This window comes from Pogoniulus pusillus, chromosome 12 (genome assembly GCF_015220805.1).
Source record: "Pogoniulus pusillus isolate bPogPus1 chromosome 12, bPogPus1.pri, whole genome shotgun sequence".
Taxonomy (NCBI): Eukaryota; Metazoa; Chordata; class Aves; order Piciformes; family Lybiidae; genus Pogoniulus; species Pogoniulus pusillus.
Window position 1 is genome coordinate 12,344,292 of NC_087275.1, and position 14,275 is coordinate 12,358,566.

Genomic DNA, 14,275 nt, shown 5'->3' on the forward strand with positions numbered 1-14,275 from the left:
ATCACAATGCACTGCTTCTGAAAGATACACATAAGTCAGGTAACAGAAGTGCTAAGTTTTAAGAAATTCTGTTGAAAAGTCTACCATCAAAATGGGGATAGCAGTGGCAAGTAATTATGTGATGCCTTGAAAGCTAGTGTTGCAAGTTTTGTGGAATGCACTTGTATCCTTAGAGCTGCCAGTCACTCTATTAGCAGACTACTGAGTAAGGTTGAAACCTTTTGAAATGTGTGCATGTGGTAATGTTCATATTTTTGAGGTTAGATAAACCTGAACACCTACACAATAAAAGTGAAGGTTTGTGGGAACTTACATAGAAAAGTTTTGTTATTCATATATATGATGTATTGTAAGGAAAACGCAGGGTACGCTGTACTCCTAGGATGTCACTCAGTACTCACTAGTGTCTGTGAGAGTTTTTCTTCTGACTTGCATGTGGTCACATACTTCAAACACTTCGTTTCATGCAAATCCTTTGTAAAAATATCCAAGAGATGTGTATAGCGAAAGTGCGCTCCCTCTGCTGGGAGAACTGTGATTATTATTTGCGCCTGCATGCTTTCAGTACAAAAAGGTAGAGGTGGAGTTGTGTCTGTGACTCATGTTCTGCAAAGTGTCTGTGGGAATGCAAAGTGAAGAAGGATAATAACAGGCAGATGCTGACCTTGGTTTCCACCAGCTGCTGGCTACCTTATCTCAGAAAGGATGGATAACGGACACATCATTAATGAGGAAAAGAAGGCATGGTTGTCCTTGACTAATTATGCTAATGTGTAGGTGTGTGCTTTATGCCCTGAGGGTATATATTGAGAGCCAAAATGATCAATAAACATCTCTGGCATAATTCACATTGAATAGTCTGGAGAACATGTGGCATCGCCTTGATCACATTGATCTGTGGGGCCTTGATCATGCTCCCACAGCAAGCTGAACAGATTTCTGCAACAAGTGTCCTCTGAAATATGATTGGCAATCTTTGATCCTAGAGAGCATATGTTGGCTTGTTTCTTCTGTGTGCAAGAAATCTTTTGTCAGGCAGTCAGTTTCTGCATTAGATTTGTATGAGATCATAGAATAACGGCGTCTTGGATTTCTAACACTAAATTCTAATAATACTGAACCCATTCAACCCACTAGTAAAAACAAGTATCAAGGTTGGATATTTGGGGTTGGACCCTCATCAGGCCTAAAAATCTTGCTATTTCCTAAAAGTAAAGCTACAAATTCTTATTATTGAGTCCTTTTTTTTTTTTTTCAGTATAGTTCCCCAATAGTTTTAAAGATTTTTATGTTTTACTAGTCGATGTTTCTTTTATATTCAGGGAGGCTAAAGTTCCACCTGTTTAATAAGACTTAACCAAAACAATTTTGGTGAATCTGATAGAATGAAAACACAAGTTTTTAATGTAATAATATGATTGTGAGAAATAAAACGTAGAAGAGAGTAAGTAGACTATTAACCCTAGGATATAAATCCCTGAAAATCTGGAATTTCAAAACTGGGCTCTGGAACATTGAAAACAATGAGAAAATATATGTGCTGAATTTATATGAATTAAACCAAAGATTTTTCATTTGTATTTGCAAAATTATTGTAAAATCATTTCTACAAAGTGGAAGTTATATGTCCAGGACCATTTGAGTCTTATCTGGGAACACTGTATTAGAATAATAAGATAATTACATATTATCACAACTTGAAAGCTTAATAGTCATCTTTATCTAATTTTATACAATTTTAATATTAAGTGAAGTGGAAGACACTTACAGTATTCTGGTTTCTTCCTTTCCAGAGAAGCTCACTTTCCGAGACATAATATCTCCACAAGAGTTCAGGCAGGGGGAAGATGCAGAAGTTGTTTGTCGTGTTACCAGCTCACCTGCTCCCATTGTCAGCTGGTTGTATCGGAATGAAGAAGTCACAGCTACTGCTGACAGTTAGTATTTTGGTAACTCTTTAAGTTTTATGTTCTAATTAATGATGGGTATTATTGTAAAAAGAAGACTAATCACATAATTATGGAAGATTTTGATTAGCCTATCAGCTTAAGCAGAATTTAAACAGATTCTCTGGTCTATGGAGAATCCATGAGGGTGCAAATACTGAAAGATTACTGAGAGCTCCTTTTCAGGAACTCTTCCTGGAATGCTGTGAATGTAGGAGCTGAACATGTTTTTGACATACGCAGATAAATTTCACTGTCCACACATAGCTGTGAAACTGACCAAACACTACTCTGACTTTGATGTACTTGTATAGTAGATCAGAGAATTACAGGCTTTTTGCACTATTGCAAGAGTTTACTTGTGTGAGTAATTTACCCTTTGAGTTACAAACAACTAAGATCTAAGAGGGATCATCCTCTTAGATCCGTATCAACTAGACTGATAGATTAAGTGAAGATGAATCTCATCTTTCCCATGTGCAAGTCCTGAGTGTCTGTAAAGAGACAGTTAGGCATGTAGAATTTGTTTGATTTAGCCCCTCAAAATCTTTGAACCTTTTTTTTAAGTGCTCTCTCAACAGTTGTCTTTGCTGTTATAGAAAACAAGACTTTCCATATTTTCTGGAAATGCAGCTAACATTGATGATGGACCACCTTGTCCTACTCCTCATTAATCTTTATCTCTGTATGTACTGAAATTCAAGTTGTAGTGTTTGTGCTTGAAGTTCTTGTTATTTATAAATTAAACATTATTTTTATTTCAAAATGAAAATTAAAAGGTACAGTTGGTCTTTTATGACCACACAGACAAATGTGGAGCTGCTTCTGGGGAAAAAGAAGAAACAACAATCTTTTTTGGTGTTTCTAGACTCAGTCTTAGGCTCTCCAAACTCTTTCTTATTTGCTCAAGAAAGTAAGTCCTACCCCATCTGAGGGAGTGAGAAGTAATAGAAAACTTCTACCCTTAGAAAAAATAAGTTGAAATACTTGAAAGACTTGTGGGTCGAGGTGAGGACAGGGAGATTGCTCAGCAGTTACCCTCATGGACAAAACAGACTCAACTTTGGGAGAAATTAATTTATTACTAATCAAAGCAGAGAAGGATGGTGAGATACCTCATTGACTGAGTAGTAGTGAATGAGCAGAGGAACAAGAGGAAGGAAATAGAGCAAGCAGCTGAGAAGTGCTTAAGTGCAGTGCTATAAAATGGGCACAGAGACAGTTGGTTAGAAAGAGAAGGAAGAAGCTATTTCTTATATTATTAAAAATGTCTTGATTTATCTTTTTTCCATCTCTTTCATCTTTTTGATAATTTGTGTAGCTCTCCATGAATATTCATGAATATACCAAAAAAAATTCAGTCATTTATAAGTTTAATTTATAACTGATGGCTCCTCAGGGTAAGTAGATTTTGGATGGAAAATTGAAACTGAATTTTAGGAAATGACAATACATAGAGAAGGGTGACGAAGCTGGTGAGGGGCCTGGAACACAAGCCCTATGAGGAGAGGCTGAGTGACCTAGGGTTGTTTAGCCTGGAGAAGAGGAGGCTCAGGGCAGACCTCATTGCTGTCTACAACTACCTGAAGAGAGGTTTTAGCCAGGTGGGGGTTGGTCTCTTCTCCCAGACAACCAGCAACAGAACAAGGGGACACAGTCTTGAGTTGTGCTGGGGGAGGTACAGGCTGGATGTTAGGAGGAAGTTGTTGGCAGAGAGAGTGATTGGCATTGGAATGGGCTGCCCAGGGAGGTGGTGGAGTCACCATCCCTGAAGGTGTTCAAGAAAAGACTGGCTGAGGCACTTAGTGCCGTGGTCTAGTCGACTGGCTAGGTCTGGGTGCTAGGTTGGACTGGATGATCTTGGAGGTCTCTTCCAACCTGGTTGATTCTATGATTCTAGGCTGACATTTTACTTGAAACTCGACAAATGTTTTGTCAATGAGCATTCTAATTGTGCAAAGTAAGAGAATAAATATTGCTAGTTCAAGTTAACATTCCTCATGTTATTTTCATTTACTAACAGCACTTAATCTCTTAATTGCCTTTTTAGATCGATTTGCAATACTAGCAAACAATAATCTCCAAATTCTTAACATCAATAAAAGTGATGAAGGAGTATACAGATGTGAAGGAAGAGTGGAAGCCAGAGGAGAAATTGACTTTCGGGACATAATTGTTATTGTGAATGGTAAGGAGTAAATGTTGTTGAATTGATTTCTTCCATTATTTGATTATCATAGCCTGTTTTAAAATGCATCAGCTTTTAAATGTCCTGATTAAACTGTTTAATACATCTGTCTTGTCTCATTATTTTCCTATAAATGTAATTGCTTCTCTTTTCTTTTCATATTTTTTTTAATCTACTGTATTATGTAGATGGAATCCCTCATGTTTCTTAAAATCTATTCACAGAATATTGACAATCACTGCAAGACTTAAGTTTCAGATGGTAAAGTTGAGTTCATTTTGTATTTACCAGTGTTTTTTCATTTACTGTTAAAAAGACACACTTGATTGTTCATAGTTACTTCATTTTACTGCACTTACATATTTTGTTAGCTGTCCCAACTTGCAGGTTTATTTTATTAAGATGAGCATTATAACACAGATTTGTAACATTTAATGAGGAGTAAACTGTATAACAAATGTTCTGAAAAGTGACATTTTGCATTATATTTCTGTGTTACAAACCTCTAAGAAGGAACATGAACAGATTAAGACAATATGGACCATTTAGTTCAACCGCTCTTAAGTTTTGTGCTGACCTATTGAAAAATCTCTTCATATATTGTCTAGAAAGGACGTAGTTCATAAAGGGAATTCTTTTATGTATGCATTCTGTTTAATGTCATTTTTTTCAGTCAAACTACTTCCATTATGAGTTTTAAATGCTTTGTCCTTGACTGCTCTTTCTCAGCAAACTCCAGTTTACAGATGTTGTTATGTAAGTTGAATTCTCAGTTAATTACAAAAGAGAAAGCAGATTCAGCACAACTATTATTTATTCTTTATAGCCAAGCAGCAATTTTGGAAGCAGAATTCTTTATACTACTGAAGATAATATACAGACAGCACAACCAAATGGGGGATGATATATATAGCATGATGGAATATAACATCACATGCACTGTGTACTGTGATGCTCTCACCAACAAATTGCTTTCCTCTCTGTGCATTGCAGTGCTACATAATCTAAGTTCTCGGTTATGTACATTTCCAGCGGCGCATATGATAGCATTTAAAATGCTGGATGAGATTTTCTTCTGTTGCTATATACATGCATATGAACCTACTTTCTGAATATTTTCCACTTCTGATATTTGTATGCAGTTGAGCTGAGACAGAGCCTGTATTTAACCTGAAATGTCAAATTGAAAACTATGTTTCGACTTCATATCATTTATTGGTGTATTATATCCACAAATTTGGTTGTTCATACAGTTATTATGACTGCAGACAAGAGTGCTAACATTCACTTAGCTCTAGACTTCACAGTGTAGGGAGGAGGAGTTACCAACTGAGCAGTTCTGACAGAGTGGCTCATGCATAGTGGTATCAATTAAAAACTATTTTCTGCTTCATTTATAGGGATAAATAGGTTTCACTACCTGAAACTGTATTAAAATTGGCTTATAATGGCTTTTAGACAGTATTTAAATTTAGACAGAAAGAAGAACTGAAATACTCTTTGGTGAAAAGGAAAACTGATGAATTAAGTGGATTCAGAAGATAGATAGACAGACAGACAGGCAGATGGATTAAAAAAAGGAAAACCAGGATGCTCTGTAGGCCACTAAAATCTACATGCCTCCTTTTTCAAAGAATACTCAATAGTGCTTAGGCTACTTTGGAACATAATCAAAGCTTGGTATAAAACCAAAAAGTTATTATGACAGCATTTTTATGTAGATATTATTCAAATTTAGAACTTTAGGGTTTGTTTACTTACTGCAATAATGTCTACAAAATCTACACAAATATCTAAGATTTGCATAAACCCATAGTAAGAAGGAAACAAGGTCTCCAAAACTGGATAAATTGCAGCCAAAGAATACTGAAATAGGAATACTTCAAGAAAATCCATCACACCATGTAACCCATAATTGTATAGTTTAAAATTCTTAAGTTTTCCTGAGAGTTTGTAGGGAGAGGTGAATATAGAGAATGATGAGATTAGTGATTAAAGCAGTAATGTTAATCCTTGCTCATATGTGTGTGTGTATATGTATTTATGGTTTTGTTTTGTGTTAACACAAGCTCCCACACGCAGGTAGGAGGGAAAATAACAAAAAAACCCCTCTGTGTTGAGGTAAGCAATTTAATGAGCTGATGCAATGCACAATTACCTTAGTCTATTTGCAGAAAAATGCAGCAAAAGCAGAAGCAGCAGCAGCAGCAGAAGCCTGTGATAAAACAGTTCACCCACTCAAGCAGCCAGCACAGTGAAAGAAACCAACAACCTAAACCTGCAAACCAGAAGCAACAACTGGAACAGGAAGCCATCCACATTACAATCCAAACTTCAAGCCCCATGATGCTTTGTTCCAACCAGCACTTCAATTTTGAAGTTGGTGTGATGGCAGCGTGGTATTGAATATATTCATCAGCAGATTCAACTCAACCTATGACATTCTCTATCCCTTATTCTGTACAGTCTCCATCATACCCAGCAGCAACTAGCATCACACAACATATATGATGTATTTTGTAAGCAGCAAAATTCTCCATTTATGTTGTTTTTCTGCTGCAAACAGTACCTGAGCATGCTGCTTTCTAAATGTTACTTTATTATATAGCAATAGTTGATAATGTTTTATTTCTGCAAATAGTATTTGTTCCAATGCTTATAAATGCCTCACTAAAAATTGTAAGCAATGGTGTAACTGTGTGAAATCCCATATTCTCTTTGATGGGAATAATGGCAAAGATTTAGTTAAAAAAGAAACTACTAGTTATCCTTTTACTCCTTGCTCTCCGGTTAGAGTATTATGGATGGTGCAGAGGGCCCATACATCCTCTGATTCTGAACAAAGATTTGAATTAAGACCACCTCTTTGAATAAGGGCTTTGCTTGATACTGTTACTTTGCTTCCGTGTGACAGAAAAGGAAAGACAGAGTGGAAGAACTTTTTGAGAGGTTGAGAACACTCCAGCATCACAACAAACTGATGAAGTCAAATTTCTCAGAGGTAGATGATACAAGATTAAGTTACTTCAAGAAGAGAAGAAAGTGAAACCTTGGATTAAACTATGATTTCCATATTTAAGAAGAAGCATTATTAAATTTTCTCTTTGGCTGTTTTCATTATAAATAAGTGATCACTGGTGATATGAATGATACTTGCCTATGGAGTACTTTCTTGTTATGTGTTGAGATAAGAAAAAATGATTTAAGAACATGTTTCAAAAGTTCAGTTATTCTTTGCTCAAAGTTAAGTAACTATACTCATATTAAGGTACCTAAGTTGGTAGAAGAAAGGTTCACAGTTGATGAAATAGCATGTGCAGGTGATGTTGCACTAAGTGGAAATTAATTGAACTTTTTTTAACTGAGGTATCTGGAGGAATCTTATTATATTCCTAAGTAACAATGACTTCCTAAGAAACTGAAATTAGATGACTCTAGGGAAAGTATCTGTTTTTTTTTCTTTTTCTTTTTTCTTTTCATAATTTGGGAGAAAGAAGTACATACACTACACATAATGTTGTAGAGATGTATTTCATTTTGAAGAGCAGTTAGAGAAGACAGTGGTGTCTCTCTTGATAATATTTCTTCCATTGTCCAATCTGTCTGGATGCTAAGCTGGTTGGCATAGGATTGGGTAATTCACATCTGAGACAGATGTAAAGAACAGGAAGTACAGATGAAAGGAAATACAAATCCTCTCTCTACTAACTTGTGAAAAAAGAAGAAAATAGTAAACTCGAAAAGGAAACATTAAAATCGGTTTTGCTGGATTATTGGCCCACAGCCTCTTTAGTTTTGGCTGATCACTACATTGGTTATTTGTTTATATTTTTGTAAAATACTTCTAAAATTACTTACAAAAAGAATGCAAATTTACTCAGAAGTATTTAAAAGAAATCCCTGAAATAAAACCCAAAGATAAACAGATCTTTACCAAGAAAGAGTGCCGAGATAAATATATATATATATATATTTTTTTTAATAAAACAAAAAATCAGTTTTCATTGCAGTATTTCCTGGAAGACAACAGAACTTAAGTAATGTGCTGATCTGGGTTTTAGTCCCACAGTTCTTACTTGTGAACAGTGAAGAAACTGACTTCTGAAAGAGAATCATTTCATCCTCTCCTGTTACTGAGTATTATTTTCAGATCTAGACAGCAGAATGCACTGCAAAATGGCTAAAATGTATTAAACGCCTTTTAAGTGACATATTTACATGGAAGATTGATAAACTGCTATTGCACAGTAGATTGGTTTTGTATGCTGAGTAATGGCCTGCGCAATTTCAGATAAGAAAGAAGTGATCTGTGAAACATATATTTCAGCACACCATAAAAAAGTATGAAAAGTACATAACATTTATTGCTGATCATTGATAATTCTGGTAAATTGCTTTTTAATATTTTGATATATTCAAGGTTCACAATCTGGAAAAGCTTCTGAAGTAGAATACTAAACATAAAATGCTTGGTGCAGAGCAACAGAATTTGACTGTCAACAGTTTGTGAGAAAAACCACTGAAAGTGTAGTGGCAAGGCAAAAGCAAGTTCATTGGAGTATGCCTATTTCTTCTTTTCTTTAGTGAAAGTTAAAGCTGAAAAAGATAACCCTGAGTCACTCTGATGACAGGATGTTTTTTCTGTCAGAGACCTATATTTTGTGAAGCTCTAATCTTCTTTTGTCTTCTTATTGCTCTTTTCCTCCTGGGTTTGTTTTGTTTGTTTATCTGGATAGTTAAAAGAATTAGACTGAGGACAACTTAAAATTTGCTGTATGAACAGAGGTGTTAAGTTTCAGCCTGTGAATTGTTCTGTCTTAAATATCATTACTATTTTTTCTATTAGGTAGAAGTTCTCTGCAAACTGTTACAATCTCAGTAATAACTATATTCCATGAAGAACAGACAGGATTTGTTGCTCCCTCTCAGAATATCATTACTGGTTTTGGAAATATAGTTTCCAAAAGTAGATCGTATTCATTGGTTTCTATCACAATTCACCTTTTTCAGTTGGTGATACTCCTGCCCTGGAAATATGCAGGATTTCAGTAAAAAGCTTTATAGTCAAATGTGTAACAGGTTAGCAGACTATAAGGAGTTAACTTGTCTGTTTCCCCCAAGACAGAAGTGACGGAAAAGTAACACACACAAAAAAAAACCCCAGCCCTCTGGGCTGAGATAAAGAGTCGAGGTAAATAAGAGTTTGCTGAAGAATAATAATACAATGCACAATTACCTTAGCCTGTTTTCAGAAAAAAAAGCACAGTAGAAAGCAGAAGCAAGTGAGCTATAAAAAACAAGCCAAGGAGCTACTCCTCTATCTCTCCCTGTCCACTGCCATCCCAGCAGAAGAAAGCCAACAACCAAAACCTGGACCGCAGATGAATCAACTGGAACAGGAAGGCTCTCATGTTACAATCTGAACTTCAAGTCCCACAATACTTTGCTCCAGCCAGCACTTTCATCTTGAAGCTAGCATGAGGCAGGATGGTTTTGAATAACATCAGCAAATGTTCAACTTGACCCGTGAGAAAAAGGGATAGAGATACATTTTCATCTGAAATAATTAAAGTAGTGCCCATGACAACTCTGTTGTGTCTTATACATGCTAGAGGTAACTTCAGTCACTGTTCTGTAAGTTCTGTAGGAAAACTGAAGAACTGGTGAGAAAGTCCATAATTAGTTTTTGGTTTTCTACTGAAAAAAAAAAAAAAGAGTTTATAAATACCCTCATAATATTAAAAATCTTGTATTTAAGAGAAGAAACACTAGTAATAGTGATTGATATTGCAACTTAATTTCTAAGTGTGACCACTAATTGTGACCACTAATTCAAAATTAGCAAAGGATCCTATCCTGTCCTATAAATTTATCTGAAAACAGTGAAAATAACTTATTTATTCCATTAATGGGGCATAATGTTTTATTTTTCAGTTCCCCCTGTGATTATTCTGCTACAGAAAACCTTTAATGCCACTGCAGATCGAGGAGAGGCATTAACTTTGTTTTGCAGAGCCACTGGATCACCTCCACCTGAAATCAGTTGGCATAGGTAAGTTCATTCTGAAGCACACATGTTGTTTTACTGTGTCGCGGTTTTCTATCCACAGTCTATTAAGCTGTGCAACCTTAATTTCTGTATGGAAATTTAAGAACAATTTCTGTCCATTTCTGTTTTAACTTCTGAAGCTGGATTCAGCATTAAATGAATAAACTTTGACAAATTCAACTGCACTCAGGTCACCATCAAGTAAAATATATGTAAAAAGTAACTAAAAGACCATGATTTCTTCGTATTTGAATGGAACCAAAGAAAACTGAAGCAATGAGTCTGTATCTCAAAAACAATACAAGTAAAAGGAAGCTGGAATTGTTTAATATGGAGAAGAGGAGGCTGAGCAGTGGGTGTGAGAAGCAGATAGACTGGTGGAGCAAAACTCTGCTCTCCCTGCAACAGAAATGGAAGCACCCACCAGACAGAATGCAGGATCAAGGAGTTTCTGTATCCTGCCCCTGTCAGGTGGAAAACAGAAACCCAAATGGAAGGGGTGAGTGGAGACAAGTTCGTGTCCATGGCAGAAGACAAGTTCCCTCCTTGCCTACCTCACCTTGCCGTGTGCCTATGAGATATAAATATGAGGCCCTGCTGGAAGATGGTCAGTCTAATGGAGATGTGAATGATGGGCAACTATACCAGAGGCCTTACCATGGTCAGATAGGCCTTCCAAACATATGGCAATGTCTTCCACAAGAAAGAAGGGAAGTGCTGTATTTGTCAGAGACTCACTTTTATAGGGTACGGAGGGCCTGAGAATGGCTGGTTTATAAGACAATAGGTGTGATCTTACAGGGGGGAAAGGGTCCCAGAACGAGAGACAAAAGGACAAACGGGTCCCAGGGTTCATTCATAGAGCTTTAAACTAGGCTTTGAGGGGTATGGGGTTGTAGCTGGGTTTGCACCAGCGTTAATGAAGACCAGAAGGCCTCCCACCCCTCTAGGGTGAAGCCAGCATGCTCAGCTTGCTCCCTGAAATGCCTGCACACCAATGCACACAGCATAGGGAATAAACAGGAGTTAGAAATCTGTGTGTGGTTAAGGGGTTGTCGTCTGGTGGCAGTTACAGAGACATGGTGGGACAGCTCTCATGACTGGATTGTGGTCCTGGATGGCTATGTCCTTCTAAGGAAATACAGGTCAACAAGGCAAGGTAGTGGAGTTGCTCTTTAAGTGAGAGAGCAACTAGGATGTATCGAGTTCTGGCCAGAGGCATCTGAGGAGCGAGTTTTTGGGTGTGAATTAAGGCACAGGCTATCGTGGGTGATACTGTGGTGGGTGTCTATTACAGGCCACCTGATCAGAACAAAGAAGTTCATGAGACCTTCTACAGGGAGCTGATAGCAGCCTTGCAATTGCAGGCCCTGGTTCTCATGGGAGGTTTTAACTACCCAGATTTGCTGGAAGGCCTGCTCAGCCAGCCACAGTCCTGGAGGTTCCTCCAGTGCATTGATGGTAACTTCTGGATGCAAATGGTCGATGAGCCAACCAGGAGAGGAGCACTGCTGGATTTTGTTCTCACTAAAAAGAAGACTCTGGATGAAGCGATGAAGGTTGAGGGCAGCCTTTGCTGCAGGGATCATGGGATGCTGGAGTTCAGAAACTTGTGTGGTAGTGTTACGAAGGGGCCAGTTGAAATCTGAGTTTGGGGTGAAATGCAATCAGGCCGATTAAAAAGTTATTAAATAATTTATTAATCTATATACAAAGATAATTCCCCAAACTTATTTACAACTCTCCACACAAGTTCTTGGATGCAGTTAGCAGAAGTGTTTTACAGAATGTCTCTATGCAATGGAATTTTGAAAGGTTTTATAAATGTCTTTGATAGAGAGTCTGGAGGCTTTACTCACCGCTTGTGAGGTTAATCACATTCCTTTAGCAACCTGAATAAAGAATTCAGAGTACTCAGCAGTCCTAATGTCTGTGGCCCAAAACATAGGCAGGAAAATATTCAGTGGAAGTCCTGTAGTGAATTCCACATGGGCTGCGATGTGGAATGGCTGCTGGCTGAGGCGGCTGAGGTGGCTGAGGTGGCTGAGGCGGCTGAGGCGGCTGAGGCGGCTGAGGTGGCTGAGGCGGCTGAGGCGGCTGAGGTGGCTGAGGCGGCTGAGGCGGCTGAGGTGGCTGAGGTGGTGAGCGGCAGGTGAGCGAGGAAGGAAGGAGCAGGCAAGCTCCTTATTCACCTGTTCACCCACTTTTATAGGACAATGGCCGAGGCTAATGGTCTCATTGGCCACACAATCACCCAATCACCTCTGGCAATCACCCAAGTAGACCCAAAAATGGCAGAACCCACAGGCTGCTCTCTTCCAAACATGGGGGCGCACAGGCCTTGCACGCGACAGGGGCGTGGGCCTCATGGAACCCCTCTCATGCGACCGGATTAAACCGGACTCGGTTGTCTGGGTTTCCTTTGTCCTGTTTTCCCGCCTCTGGCTGCAATGCAGACAGGCAGGTAAAATATGTCTGGACAAGACAGGACATGCCCAAGCCCATTTTGTGCCCTTTGGGACTCTCCACCACAGGTAGGAACAGAATACTAAGCAGGATCACAACCTTGGACTTCAGCAGGGCTGACTTTGACCAAGGAGAAATCCCATGGGATGGGGAACTAGAAGATAAAAGGGCCCAAGATAATTGGTTCATATTCAAGGATTTCTACTTCGTTGAAGCTCAAGATCAGAGCCTCCCAATGGGTGGGAATCAAAAAAGGGAGTGAGGAGACCTGCAAGCAGTCCTGCAAGCTGGAGCATAGGAGGTTCTACAGGAATATAAGGCAAAGTTTTTTCACTGTGAGGTTGATAGAGCACTGGACAAGGCTGCCCAGAGAGGTTGTGGCATCTGCTTTCCTGGAGACATTCAAAACCATCCTGGATGCGTTTCTGTGTGGCCTAGTCTGAGTGATCCTGCTCTGGTAGCAGGGGTTGTTTTGTATTTTGTATTGAAATGTTTTAAAGTGGCAGTTGGACTCTGATCACTGTGTCAGGGTGTTGTGATTGATATACAAATAGAGGAAAAAAGATGTGAGGAGCTATATTATTTTTTCTGGAGAAATGAAACTTAATTCTAAGTTGTTTGTGCATCAAAGTTCTGAAATGTCTTTCTTGAGCTGTTCGGGTCCCTTTTCACTCCTGCATAGGTAGCCATTTGAAAGGATTCAGAGTCAGCTGGTGTATTCTCCATGTCCTCACCTCACAGAGATGTCAAGATAAAGACCTTAATTTTTTAGACTAGTAAAGGTATTTGTTCATGTGAAATTATACTGAGCATAGGAAAAGCAGATCAATGCAATCTTTCTTGATTTTGATGAAAAGCTAGAAAACATTTTTGGTGATAGAAAAGTCTGTCAGAACCGGTTCCTCCAGTATTAATACACTTGTCATACACTGAGAACCTAATTGAGACCGTTTACCAGAACTGATGCCCAAGGGGTTATGATCCTCATTTCATCCTATTCAGAATATTTTTTGATGTTGAGTGTAAGCTGATACTAAACTCAGTTTTATGTAAATGTTTATTCTTTAATAAACACGTGAAGTTACATCTTGAATTTGATTAAGTGCTGATGCTGATGCTGAATTTAGAACCTTTAGTTACAGCAAATCGTAGGAGTCATGTAGTCAGTTTTGTTTCCAACTGTACCATTTATCAATGTTACTACAGTAATTTTACTCAATTTACCTCGCATTAGTGTGTAATGAAGTGACTTAATGGAAGTCTGCTTTCTCAATACATAGGTAGGCTAAGGAAAAAAGTCTAGAATGATGCAAACTACTGACTGCAAACAGGATGCTGGAGAAAACAGTAGTGTCAAGCTTTAAACTCTTTAAGACATTAGCTAATGTGGCAAAACATTTAACTGTTTACATCGACCCTTGTTGTTTCCAGGTACTGACATTATTTAAGACTTTGTCAACTTAAAATGGAAGGACCTGTCAAGCTATGGTTTCATTTACAAATCAGTCAGTTTGAGATACGTAGTCAAGAAGAAAGGTCAGGAAGGTTTAAATTGCTGCTGCATTTAATATGCGTATATACTTTGTTGATATTTCATGGATTGAGGAAATATATTTGTTTCACCAC

General features: G+C 38.1%; 1 protein-coding gene across 2 annotated transcripts in view; it reads left to right on the top strand.

The window, feature by feature from the left end:
* The window catches only part of NCAM2 (neural cell adhesion molecule 2), a 208,197-nt gene that overhangs the window by 99,288 nt on the left and 94,634 nt on the right, over positions 1-14,275 (top strand). For both annotated transcript variants that reach the window (XM_064152345.1, XM_064152346.1), the window contains exons 4-6: positions 1,794-1,937; positions 3,997-4,134; positions 10,069-10,186. In XM_064152345.1, the coding sequence (XP_064008415.1) occupies positions 1,794-1,937; positions 3,997-4,134; positions 10,069-10,186 (400 nt within the window). The remainder of the gene's footprint in view (positions 1-1,793; positions 1,938-3,996; positions 4,135-10,068; positions 10,187-14,275) is intronic.